General features: G+C 36.3%; 1 protein-coding gene across 3 annotated transcripts in view; it reads left to right on the top strand.

The window, feature by feature from the left end:
* The window catches only part of Stard13 (StAR related lipid transfer domain containing 13), a 342,624-nt gene that overhangs the window by 277,775 nt on the left and 49,576 nt on the right, over window positions 1-15,273 (top strand). For all 3 annotated transcript variants that reach the window (XM_077795155.1, XM_077795154.1, XM_077795153.1), the window contains 2 exons: window positions 7,648-7,719; window positions 10,323-10,404. In XM_077795155.1, the coding sequence (XP_077651281.1) occupies window positions 7,648-7,719; window positions 10,323-10,404 (154 nt within the window). The remainder of the gene's footprint in view (window positions 1-7,647; window positions 7,720-10,322; window positions 10,405-15,273) is intronic.

The following is a 15,273-nucleotide window of genomic DNA, read 5'->3' as shown; positions in this document are numbered from 1 at the left end:
TGCAAGAGTGTATATTTTCTTTTTTCTTTTTCTTTGATATTGATTGGAGTGGAGGGATTGTAATTATTTTTTCTTTTTAAATACTATTAGGAATATGGGTGTGGAAATTAACGTTTATATTCCTGAGGAGTTTCCTATTCAATTGCAACTGGACTTTTCAGTTTCTGTGGTACAAATGTGGGTGCATGTAAGAGATGAGTGTGAAAGGGTTGTTTACAATATTTTCTGAATTTGTTTAAGCCATGTATGTAGGCAAGGAAGCATAATTCCAGGCAGAAATTAAATAATGAGATTATTTTCATCCATGCCACACTGACAGACATGTTCCAGTAGTTTCAAGTTTAAATAAAAGCACATAGTGTCTTCTATATGCTTCACCTATGGAATGAATAGCTGGCAGCTGTGTTAAATTGGCTTGCCCGAGCTCATGCCCCTCTGCAGACCCCATTCCCACATTGTGGCAGCATAAAATGATGGAAGTCTATTTCGTGTTCACATTCTATTTCAGAAGCTCATCTGCTGTGGCTCTTTCCCTGTGTCATCAAGCTCAAGGGATAGCCTCAACCTAAGACATGCTAGCTTCATGATAAAGGGACAAGAGGCTGGCTCAAGTCGGAGTTGGCCCTTGAAATTAGCAGAAGTTACTTATGTTCACATTTCATTGGGAAAATTGGGTCCTGTGGCCAAGCCTGATATCAGTGGGGTGAGAATTATTTGCCTCCCAGTCAGAGGAGAGCTGTGAGTCATATGGGTACTACAAAGAGTAGGGGATTATTGGAAACACATAAGAAAAAAAATATGTTTAAGAAAAAAACACATTTTAAAATTATAAATGTAATAATTAATTTATAATATATTCAATGTATATAAGATACTCTATTTCTATATTTACATATATATGACCCACACCCTACATTATACAATATATTTCATATACCCACACACACACATAATTTTCCCTACCAGTCTGAAAAATAATGATTAAAAACAATCAGTGAGTGACTAGGAAAAAGCCTACTTCTCAGAGTTAGCTTGCTCCACCTCTTTCACTCCAATAGAAATTATTTTAAGTGATTAGATTTGCTGAGTCCAACTCATAGAAGATATCTGAAGGCCTGAGAAGTAAGACTAATGTTAAGAATTGTTGAAAGTATATTACGTCTTAGTGTGTCTGTGACTCTTGCTTTGGAGAGAAAAATATACATTCCCCACCATGCATCTCTGTCTTGACTGAATACAATTATGTGTTATCGTGAAATATGCATATATGTCTCTTCCAGATTTCTTCTTCCTATGGTTATATGCTTGCTGACAATAAGATATTCTGTTATGCATCAAGAAAAACAATGCTTTAAATTATGGAGAAATAAGATGGATGTTTAGAAGTTGTCTCAATGTTCTGAATATTCAATAGTTGATAATATTAAATTTATTCTAAATAACCTGCATTTTAGCTCCTTTTAGGAACTTAGAAAGAATGGAAAAGATATGCTATGCATGTTAGGAAAAAAATTATACTTAGCATACATTTAAAACTTACTCAGGCCTTTTACACATCAAAACAAAAGATATCTAATTCCAAAAATGCAAAAAAAAATTTTAAAAAAAAGAACATTCTGGGGCTTGGGATGTGGCTCGAGGGGTAATGCGCTCGTCTGGCATGCGTGCGGCCTGGGTTCGATCCTCAGCACCACATACCAACAAAAGATGTTGTGTCCGCCGAAAACTAAAAATAAATATTAAAAAATTCTCTCTCTCTCTCTCTCTCTCTCTCTCTCTCTCTCTCTCTCTCTCTCTCTCTCCTCTCTCCCTCTCTTTAAAAAAAAAAAAAAAACATATTCTGACATCAGGCCATGGAATCTAAATCAAAGTCTGTTACTGTGAAAAGGCCAATGCTCCACCCTATACCTGTAATTAAGGTTATGAAACTGGGAAGAAGGATCATAGTGTAAGGTTCTGTGTAATAGTAATGACTGCACCATTCATAGCCTTACATAGATAGGATGGATACCCTGGCGTTGACTTCACAAAACTGGCCTAGGTATGGCCAAAGAAATATATCTCCAATAAACAGGGACTTCTCCTGAGAAATTCCCTCTGAAGACAAAGGATTCATTGCCTTAAGCAGAACATTAATAATGAAGCTAACTCATCCATATGAATTATCATAAACCAACAACCATGAACCTGTTGAAATTTTAATAATACCTTTGATATACTTTAATAGTGGTAATTGCATTCACTGCAGACATCTTGTGGTGGCTGAGTCACCCTGCAATGCTCATACCTGTCATCTTTCAGGAATAGGGTGCCCACCACGTTAACCTGCTCAAATGAAAAAACAAAACACTCTTCCTAAGCCTACTTTTCTAAATCACATGAAGATCATGCTGTCTCCCCTCCCCAACCCCCACTTCTCTTGAGTACTTTTAATGAACATTTAAGAAAAAGACCTACTTAAATTGGAGCCGGTTTGTCCTTGAAAATTCAAGATTTGTAAAAACAACATATGCCTGTATGTGCTTGCATAAACTTACACAGTAAAGCAGATTCCTTCTAGCCAACTAAATGTCTTATGATAATAAATTTTAATTTGGTCCTGATTTGAATTTTTGGTCATTTAGAATACCCAATACCTTTGGGTTATCTGTGGAAGAATGTATTTGCTATGCAGAGAATAATATAAACCAAAATGTACTTAAAATGCTCAGCTAGGAGAACACACTGTTCTGAAGCATGCCAGAAGCACCAGTTTAAAAATACAATGAGATTGTAACTTGAGACACAGCTTGCAAACCTGGCCTGCAAATTTTCTGTGCTCAATATAATTCCTTACTTGACTGAGGTCCTCCTGAGCTCTGTACATTCAACTGTTCATATCCAAAATCACTAAATTAACAATTCTTCAAAGAATTCTTGAAAGAAACAGGGTGTAAATCTCACATGGACTTCCAGCCTTCTGCACTGAAAAGGTCTTGCTGAAGTATTTTTTCTTGGCTCCCTTCATGTTACATCCTCCCAGCAGTAAAATACAATTTGGCGTTATTCAAAAATCAAATATTTAAAAAATAAGCATCATTCCCAAAACAAAGTAAATTTTCTTTTTTTTATAAACAATGTCATTGTATGGGAAAATATTCACGATGTATAATTATGTAAAAAAAAAGCAGTCAACCTAAGATATTATTACCATATTACCACTTTGACAACATACATCAAATTATGTGTTAGTAATGGGACAAGAGTTGATTTTTTCCTTTTATTGTGACTTTCAGAATTTTCTTTTATAAGCTTTTAAAATTGAACATGTATAATTAAGAAACATGATAATGCTTTGTAAAAACATATCATTGGCCCGGGTATGTTTCCATAGTGGCTTTGTTCTCATGCCCATAGGAATGTCCCCTCCCTCAGGCTCCAGTGAGTTAGCCTCTCTTACCAGGTCTGTCTTTGAATAAAGGTAATGTCATTTTCTGAGCAATCAGGTTCACATTTTATTCTAAACAACTGGCTGTCAATCAGATAAGAATCTAAATTGAATACAGCAAATTTGCCCCTAGGTTTAGGTAAAAGCAACTGAGGCAAAACAGTGATTTTGCCTCAAGTGGAATGGCAGACAGGTGGCAGGAAATTGTGCCTAGCACCAAACCACCTACTGAATTTGTGAGTAAACCAAATGAAAAAGGATTGCTTGGGTTTTGTGCAGATCAAGCCACCAAGTGAAAAACTGTGTGTCCCCCTTTCAACCAGTTGATTTCATTCCCAAATGACTGTTGACCTAAGGTCCCAAAGCTCCTTAATCTTCATAGACTAAAGACAGAGAGATGCTGCTGAGAGAAGAAGGACATTCTCAGGTGGGTAGTGGTTATAGGATCAGGTATGTGGTGGGGGGCAAGAGCTCCCACCCCCTCTTAAACCATACAAAAGATGTTCCTCACATAGAGAGGTTCTATTATCAGGAGAAGCAGGGAAGAATGTTGAGCAGGCAAAAACAGATAGCTACTATAAACCAAAATGGAATGACTAATTACAAAACTTCTGTTGAAATGCTGTCATAATAACCAGCCAAATGAATAGCATTTTCCCCAACAAAGTACAATTGTCCCCTCTCCTTACCCAAAATTTCACTTTCCACAATTTCAGTTACTCAGAGTCAACCTCAGTTAGAAAATGTTAAATGGAAAGTGCCATAAATAAACAATTCATTTATTTAAAATTGTACACTATCCTGGCAGCATGATTAAATCTCATACTATCCTATACCATCTCGTTCTGTCCCACTTGGGATATGAACTGGCCTCTTGTCCAAGTATGACCATGCTATATATAAGCTACCTACCTGTTAGTTGCTTAGTAGACATCTCAGTTATTAGATCAAAAACCATAGTATATGCCATGTTTGATATAGGGTTTCTGGCATTCACTGGAAGTCTTAGGCCATATTCCCATGTATAAGGGAGAACTACTATAGCACAGTAACATTCATAGAGATCTGCAGGCTCCTCTGTCCAGTGGCATTCTCTAGTTCCACTCCATAACTCAGGTTTTCAGATAGAAAGTTTCAATGAGTTGATGCTCTGCCTTGTAACCCCGGAGCTACTACAGGGCAGGTAATGGTTAAATGGAAAACAAATTAAATTGTTAAAATGTGATTTTAATAGCTCTTAGTGCTTTTATGTAATATGATGCTGGCTAACAAGAGCACATTAAAAAAGGAGATTTTCATACTTTTCTCCTCAAATGTCATTTAAATCTCATTAGGGAAATCTTTGTGAAATGATGACACTGGCAATATGATTCCTTTTAAATTTTACTGTATGGGCCACTATAACAGGCCTGGGGAAAACATTAGTGTTTGGCTGATAGGTGTTAGTAGGGACTGTAGGGTATCAATAGAAATTGAAAGAGCCTCCAACTCAATTTCATATGCAAAATCAAATTTGAGAGTGGTTAATTGTGCCAGGTAATTTTGCTTGTTTGCTTCATCACTGACCAGTAAATAAGATTTGTTCTGCCTTCAACTGAGACAAGATGTCTTTGGAAGGTAGCATATAGTTGGGTCTTATAAGGGAATGGGAAAGATAGCATGTGTTTGAGGGACACTTCGTAAATAGAAGGTAATTTAGTGTGGGAGCAATGTGGCTCAAGGAGCTCAAGTGTGGGGGAGTGTTTTAGAGTTACTCTGTTGCCATTTGATTTTCAGACCTAAAAGATAAATGCCTACCCATTTAAAAAACAAACAAAAAACAAGCCCATTGAGCAATTGATTTATCTGGGTTCTGGTGAAGATTTAGTTATTCATATTTGTATATGAATAAGATTTTAAGATTTCAATACATTATCAATGTTGCTTTTGTTTGGGGAAAAATGAAATGAAATTATCATTTCATTTTTAAATTGAAAAACCCCAGCCTCTCCCCATCTAGCCTCAGCCCCATCCCACTGCCCAACCAGAGTTTTTAGCTCCAAAAGTTTTTCTGGAAGGACCCCTGGCTGTCCACTTCTCCCCACCTTGTCATCCCTCCCATCCCCAGCCTGGTGGAGTGCATACTGATTCCTGTTCTCACTTCCTAATCTCCTTTGAGCTTCTGTGTTGTATAACCCCTATCTTCTGGGTCCCCTTCATTTGTTCTTCATGGCCTGGCTCTCTCAAATTCTCTTGTTTAACACTACATTTTGATCATAGTAAAAGTGATAATTAAATAGAAAAAGACAAAGTATTGATGTAATTTAAATAGAAAATACAAAATTCTGTGCTTCTCTCTAAAGTTTGCTGTCACATAATCAAATTTAAAGCATGTCTAGAAATTAGATATTTTCTTATTATTACCCACTGTATCATATTGAAGCAGAAAGCAAATCTCAAGCTTGAAAATTTATAGGGCATCAATTTATCTATGACTCAGTAGAGACTCACTACATTTTCTAAGTGTAACAAATAGAAGGTGCCTTTTCTATTTACTGTGAAATAGTCTGTGATTATCAGAGTAAAAGCCTTCACATAAGGATTCTCAAATGAGTACTGAACATAACCTGCAGGCAATACATGAATTGCCCTGTGCACCTTCCAAAGGGAAAGCACAGGTTAGCCAGTGCAGCATTATGTAGCCAAAGCTCTGGTTTGAACAGCCTTTGTGAAACAGAGACCCTCCTCTTTAGTAAAAATATTTTCCAAAGCTTTTATTTCCAACTTGATACTCCAGGTATTTCTGAAACATGTATGTGGCAGGAATGAGAACATGTTGGATCTGTGCTGGTCACACATCAGGGATAGAACTCAAATTTAGAAATTGTCAGCCCCTGGGGTGACAACAGATTAAGGAATGCCAAAGAAACAAACTCTTTGGGGCAGGAATCACCAAAGGCTCTGCTTCCCTGAATTTACTGACAAATTTCAATCTAGGTCTAACCAGATCAGTGGGTCAGAGATATAACTTTTGCTCTTTGTTTTAGGGAGTAAGAACTGGACTTTGGTCTATTTTCCTAACTTATATACCAAATGTCTTTGTCATATCAAACATTATACTATACTGAGCTTTCACCATAGAGGTACAGTCTCAAGCCCATGGCCAATGTTAGTGCAGATGGATTCTGCACAGTGGTCCTAAGAAGGCCCTGGACTCTCCAGCTTTGGCTCTGGGGAAACCAAACATCACAGTAAATGGAATTGCACTGACCTGTGGTGGGCCCATCCCAACAGCAGAAGAAGCTCCTTGGTAGAGACCTGTTACAATCAACTGTTTGATTTTGTTTGGAGAAACTGGACTTTTGACAGATGAATTTCTTTTCCCTCAGAGTCGTTTATTTAACAGAGTTATGGCTGAGAAATGATCAGGATTCATAAGGTCGAACGGTGACCTGATTCACACACTGGACTCCTCCCATCTCACACCACAGCTTTCCCAGGCAGGTGGTTGGGTGGTCCTTTGGGTGACCCTTCAATGGTTGCCTGAAGGATATAACATTTTGGGCTTGGCCCCCAGAGATTCTAGTAGCCCCATCAAACTCAAGTCTCCATTTTCTTTTCCATGCCGCACGCACTCTGAGCTGGAAATCATTCAGTTGTGCTTGATGAATGAACATCTTGTTAAAATGCATTGGGAATTAAGGTCATCAGTGAAATTAAAGGAATAACAATACCTTGGATTTTTGTAATACCTCCCTTCATGAGAAAAATACATTTTCATAGACTACCCAGTTGTGGTCTTTCATTATTCCAAGAGTGAAAGAATAAAGGAATGTTGAATAAATATCCTTAACCTTATCTTGGAAACTCAAACAAAGCCATTAAAAAGAGGATTATAAAGAAGTCTTCCTTCCTCCAACCTACTCCCCTGGTTCCCTGGTGTATAATAAGATATTTTTCCCTGCCTGAAACTCAACCTTTATGTTCTGTCTTCTGTGGTTTTGTTATTACCTCCATACTTATGGGTCTACAGTGAAGATAACTTTACATAACAAGGTCCTTTATGTTGCCTGTTCATTTTACACCCATTTTGGGATGGGGCTACTTATACAGAATTACCTGAGAACAATTTTGCCTTGTAACAACTTGCACAAAGCTCACTAGCATCTTCTCAATGAAGGAGACAGAGTGCTGGGGTGTGCCTGTTGAACTCACAATTTTCTTTTTCTCATATTTTTCAGAAATTGAGGCAAAGGAAGCATGTGACTGGCTGCGGGCTGCTGGGTTCCCACAATACGCACAGTTATACGAAGGTACATTCAGCCCCTCTCTTTGTTCTTTACAAAGAGAATAAAATTCAAAATGAACCATATGGATCGTTTTATTTTCCAGGTCTTTTACTGTTTTGCTTTGCTTTCTTGTCCCCTCAGCTTGTGCTATGCTCAAGGCTTGTCCTGATACCAACTTAGAAATGAGAATCTCTTCCCAAGCCCGGTTTCTTTCTGCTTCCCACTACAATGCTCATCTCTTTACCAGAAACCCCCACATCTGTTTTCCTTCCAGGGTTTTGCCATCAGCAGCTTTTACATACCTTTTTCCTGGCTTTTTCTCTGCTATGCTCATTTTCTTAAAACTGCAATAAATCAGTTGTTAAAACTTCTTAGAAGTCTCAGAATTAGTTGGTTTGTAATTTCTTTTATTTCTGTTCACCTCTACATATATAAAAAAATAACCACAGCTCTTAACTTCTTGTTGAATGGTCCTTATTCGAAGTGTATTTGTAAGGAACCCAGCAATGAACAGATGGCATAGTCGAGCTCATCTGCAAAGGATTATTGCTAATGGGTTCATTACAAAGGTGTGGACAGGATATGGAATCCATGAGGAGCAGTGCAACAGAGCTGTCATACCAAACCCAATGCAGGAAAGGAGAGGTGCCAGAGCCCAGGGGAGAGGAGACTAGAAGAGACTCTTGGGAGCACACAGCTGGCCCTGGGCAGCCTTCACTGTCAAGAACCAGAGGATAACTATCCTGACCTTAAGCTCCTCTTTCAGACTCCAGTCAGGGCTTCCCACTGATCAAACATGAAAGGAAGCCAGAGGGCACGGGTCCCCTGGGATGTCATATATCCCAATAGGGCACAAAGCAGGGCACTGAGAAACAGAAATGGAGGGTAGGTCTGCTGGACTACCCAGAGGATACCCAGCACACTAAACATTGCTGACTTCTCTCCTGATGGCATGAAATTTATGTAGAATGAAAATAATCAACAAAATTAATTTTTACTTAGAGGCAACTGTATCCCTTCATCTGGAAGCTCAGTTTTATATTAAAAAGCAGAGCATTTTACTTCTCTCACTTAAATTCTGAAAAGATAAAGGAGAGCTTATTTCTGCATGTGTTTGTGATCTAGGATCTCTGGTAAAAGTTTTCATAGAATTGTTACCTTTTAGACAAGGAACAATCTTCTAAGGTTTAAATGGTTTGTGCAATTCTCCCTCACTCCCATTTTCACCAGTTTACTAATGAGGAATGAGAAGCTTAAGGTTGAGCTTAAATGGCATTTCCAAAGAGGAAGCTGTCAGAACTAAAATCCTTGATCCTTATTGAGCATATTTTCCATAATGTTCAATCTCTTATAAACTTAAAATACAATGAGATTTAAATGTTAAAGATTCCATAAATATCTAAGAGGTAAAGATAGCTTAGCTCCTAAGTTACATGTGCCTCTCTGATTTGGTTTAAGACACTTATATAGACTAAATGTAACAAGACCAAGTACTTCTATAAGGCTATGTGTCAAGTATTCTTCAGAGCACATTACTTATATTATATGTTAATATTCACAACACTGCCAAGAGGTGGATATTATAATTATCATCATCACCATTTTATAGATGAGGAAACAGAGGCCCAAAGAAAGGTAAGTATCTTGCCCCCAGTTTCATAGCTAAGAAGTAATCAGAACTCAAAGCCAGGACCACTGGGGTCAGTGTCTACTCCTTACTACAACACACTTGCTGATAGAATGAGACAAGTCTTCATTCTGGGACCATCTGGAATTTAAACACATTATTATTATTATTATTATTATTTTGACAGAAGAGAAATTGTTTCTGTTTCCAGTGCACACTGAGATTTAGATACCATTAGATTTATCATGACTGACAAGGTATAGGCAGTACAGAATATAAGATGAAAAAGAATGAACCAACATTGTTAAAATTGATGATGATCTCTATGCCCAATCATCTCCTGATTTTTACCTACATCAATAAGTTGACTAAAATTAATTCCATGTTTCTGAAGATTATCATTGACCTCCAAAGCTGGCATGGATTGTCTGTTGGAGAAAAGTCATGTTATTGAAATTTTTCCTTCTCTTTTGATAGAATCAATCGTTTGAGCATTTTACTTGCACTTCAAAGTGACTCAAGATTTTGCTACAAAAGAAAACATTTGAGTCCATTGAACTTTGGGTATTTTGGGAAATGTCCTTTTTGAAGAAAAAAAGAAAATCTGCCATACTAAGCATTCCATGAATCATTAGGACAAAAGTCAGTGACCTACACTTTAGGAGGCTGGTGAGATTATAAAAGCTCTCCTCCAAGCCCTAATCGGCCTCAGGATGTCTATAATAAGGATAAGCTATAAAAATGTAGGCACTTAGTATTTAATTCTACCCAAGGTCAAGCACTTGATTATTCTCATATTTCACATTTATATTGTACTCTCAAAAGCATTCACTGTGATAAAAATTATCTGCTATATTAAATAACACCAACAGTGATAATTGATCCTAACTGCTATTAAATTCTGTGGCTTTTACAGACCTTAGTGACCCAAATATGTTGGTACCCATTCAGATAAAACAAGGCACATGAACCTCTTTGTCTCTCCCTTTTTCTCCCTCAGATTCACAATTTCCCATCAACATTGTGGGTGTCAAGAATGATCATGATTTTCTTGAAAAGGACCTTGTAGAACCTCTTTGCAGGTAAATCATGTGAAGTGGTTTTCTTTCTTTCTATTGGTCAGCCTCCAGTAGGTATACTAAATTGAGGAACAAGTTTAACAATTCAGTAAATATGTATTATGTACTTATTATCCCTATTATGTTTTGGACAAGATCAAGTTTCTGAGTATATTACAGTGAGCATGATCAATTCATGTTTTCATGGAACTTAAATTCTGGTAGGAAACCGGAGACACTGGATTAGGAAAAAGGAAGAGAAGAGAGAAAGAGGAAAGGTTATTTCAGAATGTGTTAAATGCTATTAAAAGTAAAATAGGGCCAGGCGTAGTGGTGCACACCTGTAATCCCAGTGGCTCTCGAGGCTAAGACAGGAAGATTGCAAGTTCAAAGCTAGCCTCAGCAATTTAGCGAGGCACTACAGTAGTGAGATCCTGTCTCTAAATAAAATACAAAATAGGGCTAGGGATGTGGCTCACTGGGAGAGTGCACCTAAGTTCTATCCCTAGTACCACCATCCCCCGAAAAGTAAAATAGGATGAGGATATAAGCATAAGTTGGAAGACATAGATGAGATAGTAGGAGGAAACAATAGGGGTGGCCTAGCATGAGAGGTCAGGAAAGGCTCTAGAAACCTCCATGAGTTTGTCACACTTGACTATATTCTTTTTTGCAAAGTCAATTGATTATTCTGAAATTAGAAAATCTAAAGCTAAATAATTATATCATCAGCAAACCAGCATATTGAAGATTTTGCAGTGTGATAGATGCTATAGGAGACATAGATGTATGTGTGAATAATTCTCTCCTCTTAAACACTTTATAGTGGAATTGGAGAAACCTAGTGAAATAAGTGAGGTATGAATACATGAACAAATAAGTAACATTACTGTTTGGTTACTAAAGCATTCAATATAATCTATATTCTGCATAAGAGGAGATCTTTGTAAGATTCTGAAATTTCCTAATGAAGGCACTGGAGAAAGGTCAGAGTTGGAGGTGAGTGTTAGTTATTGAGCAATAAGTTATTTCACTAAGGTAGTATAGCTTGTTACAAGTTGGAAAGCACCTTAAATCCAATATCAGTGACCTTCAGTGCAGGGTTCTTTCTAGTACATTCTGCATTAGCATACAAAAGATGGTAGTGTGAGGGGAAAATAATGATGACCAAAGCTTGTCAACATTAGGAGAAACCAATGCACATTAGAAGTATGTAAAATCATCTTATTTTTAGGATTGCTAAATCTTCTGACATAAATATTTTTGTGATCCTAAGTCAGTCACTTCATGGTTCCTATGTGAAAATAGATTTGTATTTAAAAATATCCTTGAATGTTCAAGAAAGCAATACTGTGAGTTTGCTCAAATTCAAGATAACAATCTGGACAGGTAGAAGAGCTAAGAACTCTTCATAAATTTGAACAGGAACAGGCTATTTGAACTAGAAAACAAGTAAGCACAAAATGCCATTTGTGAGAGTTTGAGAGTTGAATGGATGATTTGGTTGTGATTCTTTAAATGTAATGAATTGGAAAAGTGTTTTTTTCTGTCTTCTTGTTAAAGGCACCCGCCATGAAGGAGCATATTCCTCTTCAGAAGCATTCATTTCACTCAGTACTGTTCAGCCAGTACCTCATCCTGAGTGTTTCCTCTTATTGTTCGCTGAGCATGTTAATTGCTAGTTGGCACTGAAAAAAAAAAGAAAGAAAAGTTTTATTTTTTAAAGTTATATTACATTACCTTTTTCTCATTAAATTTTTTAATGTTTTTCTTAAAATTTTTTTATTTGTTCTTTTTAATTATACATGGCAGTAGAGTGTATTTTATATCATACATACATGGAGTGTTTTCCTTAAATTGAAGTATGGTGTATATATAAAGTGAAATTCACTATTTTTAGTGCACATTTTTTTTTGAGTTTTGACAAATGCCTACAGTCATATAAAACCACCACCACTGTGTAGACACAGAACAGCTCCATCACCCCCCAGTACCCTGGTTCTAATTGTCAACTTCTACCCCTACTTCCAGTCTCAGCAACTACTGATTTATTTTTTTCTGCCTATAGTTTTCCCTTTACCAGAGTATCATACAAAGGAAATTAAAACAGTATGTAGCCTTTTTAGCCTGTCTTCTTTCCCTTGGTGTAATGCATTTAAGATTCACTCATGTTGTTATTTTTTAGTAGTTCATTTTGTTTCATTTCTGAGTGTATGGATATACCACAGTTTGTTTATCTATTCACCAGTTGAAGTATATTTGGGTATATGCTGGTTTTGGATTATTATAAAGGCATTCTGAGCATTCATATTCAAGTTTTTGAGTGAACATAAGTTTTCGTTTCTTTTGAATAAAACCTTAGGAATGAAACTGTGGGGGCCATATGACAAATCTGTTTTTAACTTAAGAAACCAGTAAATATTTCCAAAGTTACCCTACTCTTCTGTATTTCCACTAACAATACATGAGAGTTATAATTGTGCTATACTTCATTATTGTCAGTTTTTGTTTTGTTTTTAGACTTTCTTACAGATTTCTAATATTATTGCATTGATTTTAATTTACATTACATATGTATTTTACATTTTCATAATGACTAATAATATTGAATATCTTTTCATGTACTTATTTGACATCTATCTTCTTTGTAAAATAATTTTAAAAACTTTTTCCCGTTTTTAATTGTATTGTTTGTTTTCTATTGTTGACTTTTGATAGATTTTTGTCCTGGATACAAATCCTTTGTCAGATATGTTTTAAAATGTTTTCTGGGCATGATGGCACATGCCTGTAATCCCATCTACTCTGGAAGTGATCCCAAGTTCAAAGACAGCCTCAGCAACTTAGCAAGGAGATAAGCAACTTAACAAGACTCTATCTCAAAATAAAAAATAAAAGGGGCTGGGGATGTGGTTTAGTGGTTGAGCACCCCTGGGTTCAATCCCTGGGGGAGATATATATGTATATATATTTTAAACTATTATATATACTATATATAGTGTGTGTATATACATATATGTTTTAAAACTATTTTCTGCTGGTCAATTTCTTGTCTTTTTAATATCTTAGCAGTATCTTTAATACAATGAACATTTCCAATTTTGCTAAAGTCTAATTTATCTATTATTTTATGTTTTTAAAGTCTTTGCTTAACATAAGGTCATGATTATTTTTCCTACATTTTCTTTTATATATTTAATAACTTTTGTATTTATACATGATCCATTCTGAGTTGATTAATATGCAAAGTGTGGATCAAGATTCATTTTTTGCATATTAATATCCAAAATACTCAATTGTTTTAGTTCCATGTTAACTAGACAATGCTCTTTGCTTTGACCGAGTATGTATGTGTTTCTAGCAGCTCAGATATGCTCTACTTATTTATGTGTCTATCCTTTCATCAATTTGACATTGCCTTGATTATTTAGCTTTAAATAAGTCTTGGGATTCAATAGTGAGTCCTCTAACTTTTGTTTACCTTGCCAGGATGTTTTGGCTATTCTAGTTCCTCTGCATTTCCACATAAATGTTAAAAATAGCTTGTCAGTATATATTTTAAAAATCTCACTGGGGTTTTGATTTGAATTGTGATGAATCTGTAAATTAGTTTGGAAAGAACTGGTACCTTAATATTTACTCTTTTGTTCTAAAAACAGTATATGTCTATTTGTTTAGGTCTCTGCTTTTTCCACCAGTTATTTCTGGTTTTCAGCATACGGATATTACATATATATATATTTCATAGTACCTAGGAATTTCTTGATTGTGTTGTAAATAGTACTACCTTTTATCCTTTCAATTTCTAGTTGTCTGTTCATAGAATGTATTTTTCATATATTGTCCTTTAATCCTGCAATCTTTCCAGACTCACTCATTACGTCCAGTAGCTTTGTTGTACTTTACTTAGAATTTAATCTCTAAAATGTTAATGAAAGACTGAATTTTAAACCAAGAATAAAAATTCTATCACATATTTTAAAATCAAAATTTCAGGAACAAAGACTGTGCAATTCTGTTCACAGGATGACGTATATGGTTTACTGGGTCAAGCTTTGAATCTCAAACATGCGGGTGGTAAATCCTTATCTCCTCACTGCTGAATATGATCCAAAATGCTTAGAATAAGTTATGGACTTTTCCATCAAAGTCTACACTTTTAAAAAATGTCTTTCAGATGTGTTATGGGAATGAGCCAGTACTATTAATATGAAATCATGTAGATGTATAAAGTTCTGAGTAATAATACTTGTGTTAGCCAGAAAAATCAAGAAGTCTTCTCTTGTAGAACACATGACCCATCAAGACACAGCTGCAGAAAAATCCATACATCTGTACCCCAAAATACATTACTACATCAACACAAGGGAGGGCAGCAATACTAGACCCTGAAGCGCTCCTAATAAGAGCCCAGCTTGTGTAAAAATTGTTAGAGTGACAGGAGTTTGTTATAATTGGAAGAATTCTTAGGGCAACTATGTCTCCAAAAATATTATGAAGCAAGAAAAACATTTGGCTAGAGGTGTGTGAACTGAAATTCTTGGGCCTCAGGAGCTATGGGTAGAACAGAGGCCAAAGGAGTAATCACACCCAGGGTGGATCAAAGGGAGCAGATGGAGGAGGTAGACAGATGGAGGTGGCTTGGCCAAAAAGAAGCAGCATGGAGTTTCTTTCCCTTCCTGTGAGTTCCATCAAGACACAGATTTCCTGCCTTGCAAATAGCAGAAAGTAGGCAGAAGATCTCCAGCCCGAGGGGAATGACAGCGCTTTTAAAACTTTGAGATTGATGAGTGGTTAATTAGACACTCACCCACTCAGGATGGTAAGTCATGATTAATGCCAAAAGAGCAGTAAGAGGTTGCAATTTTGTTCATTTTCTTCCTTATGCACTGT

Source organism: Urocitellus parryii, chromosome 2 (genome assembly GCF_045843805.1).
Source record: "Urocitellus parryii isolate mUroPar1 chromosome 2, mUroPar1.hap1, whole genome shotgun sequence".
Classification (NCBI taxonomy): Eukaryota; Metazoa; Chordata; class Mammalia; order Rodentia; family Sciuridae; genus Urocitellus; species Urocitellus parryii.
The sequence above is the reverse complement of the archived record's forward strand: the minus strand, read 5'-3'. Positions and strand labels throughout refer to the sequence as shown.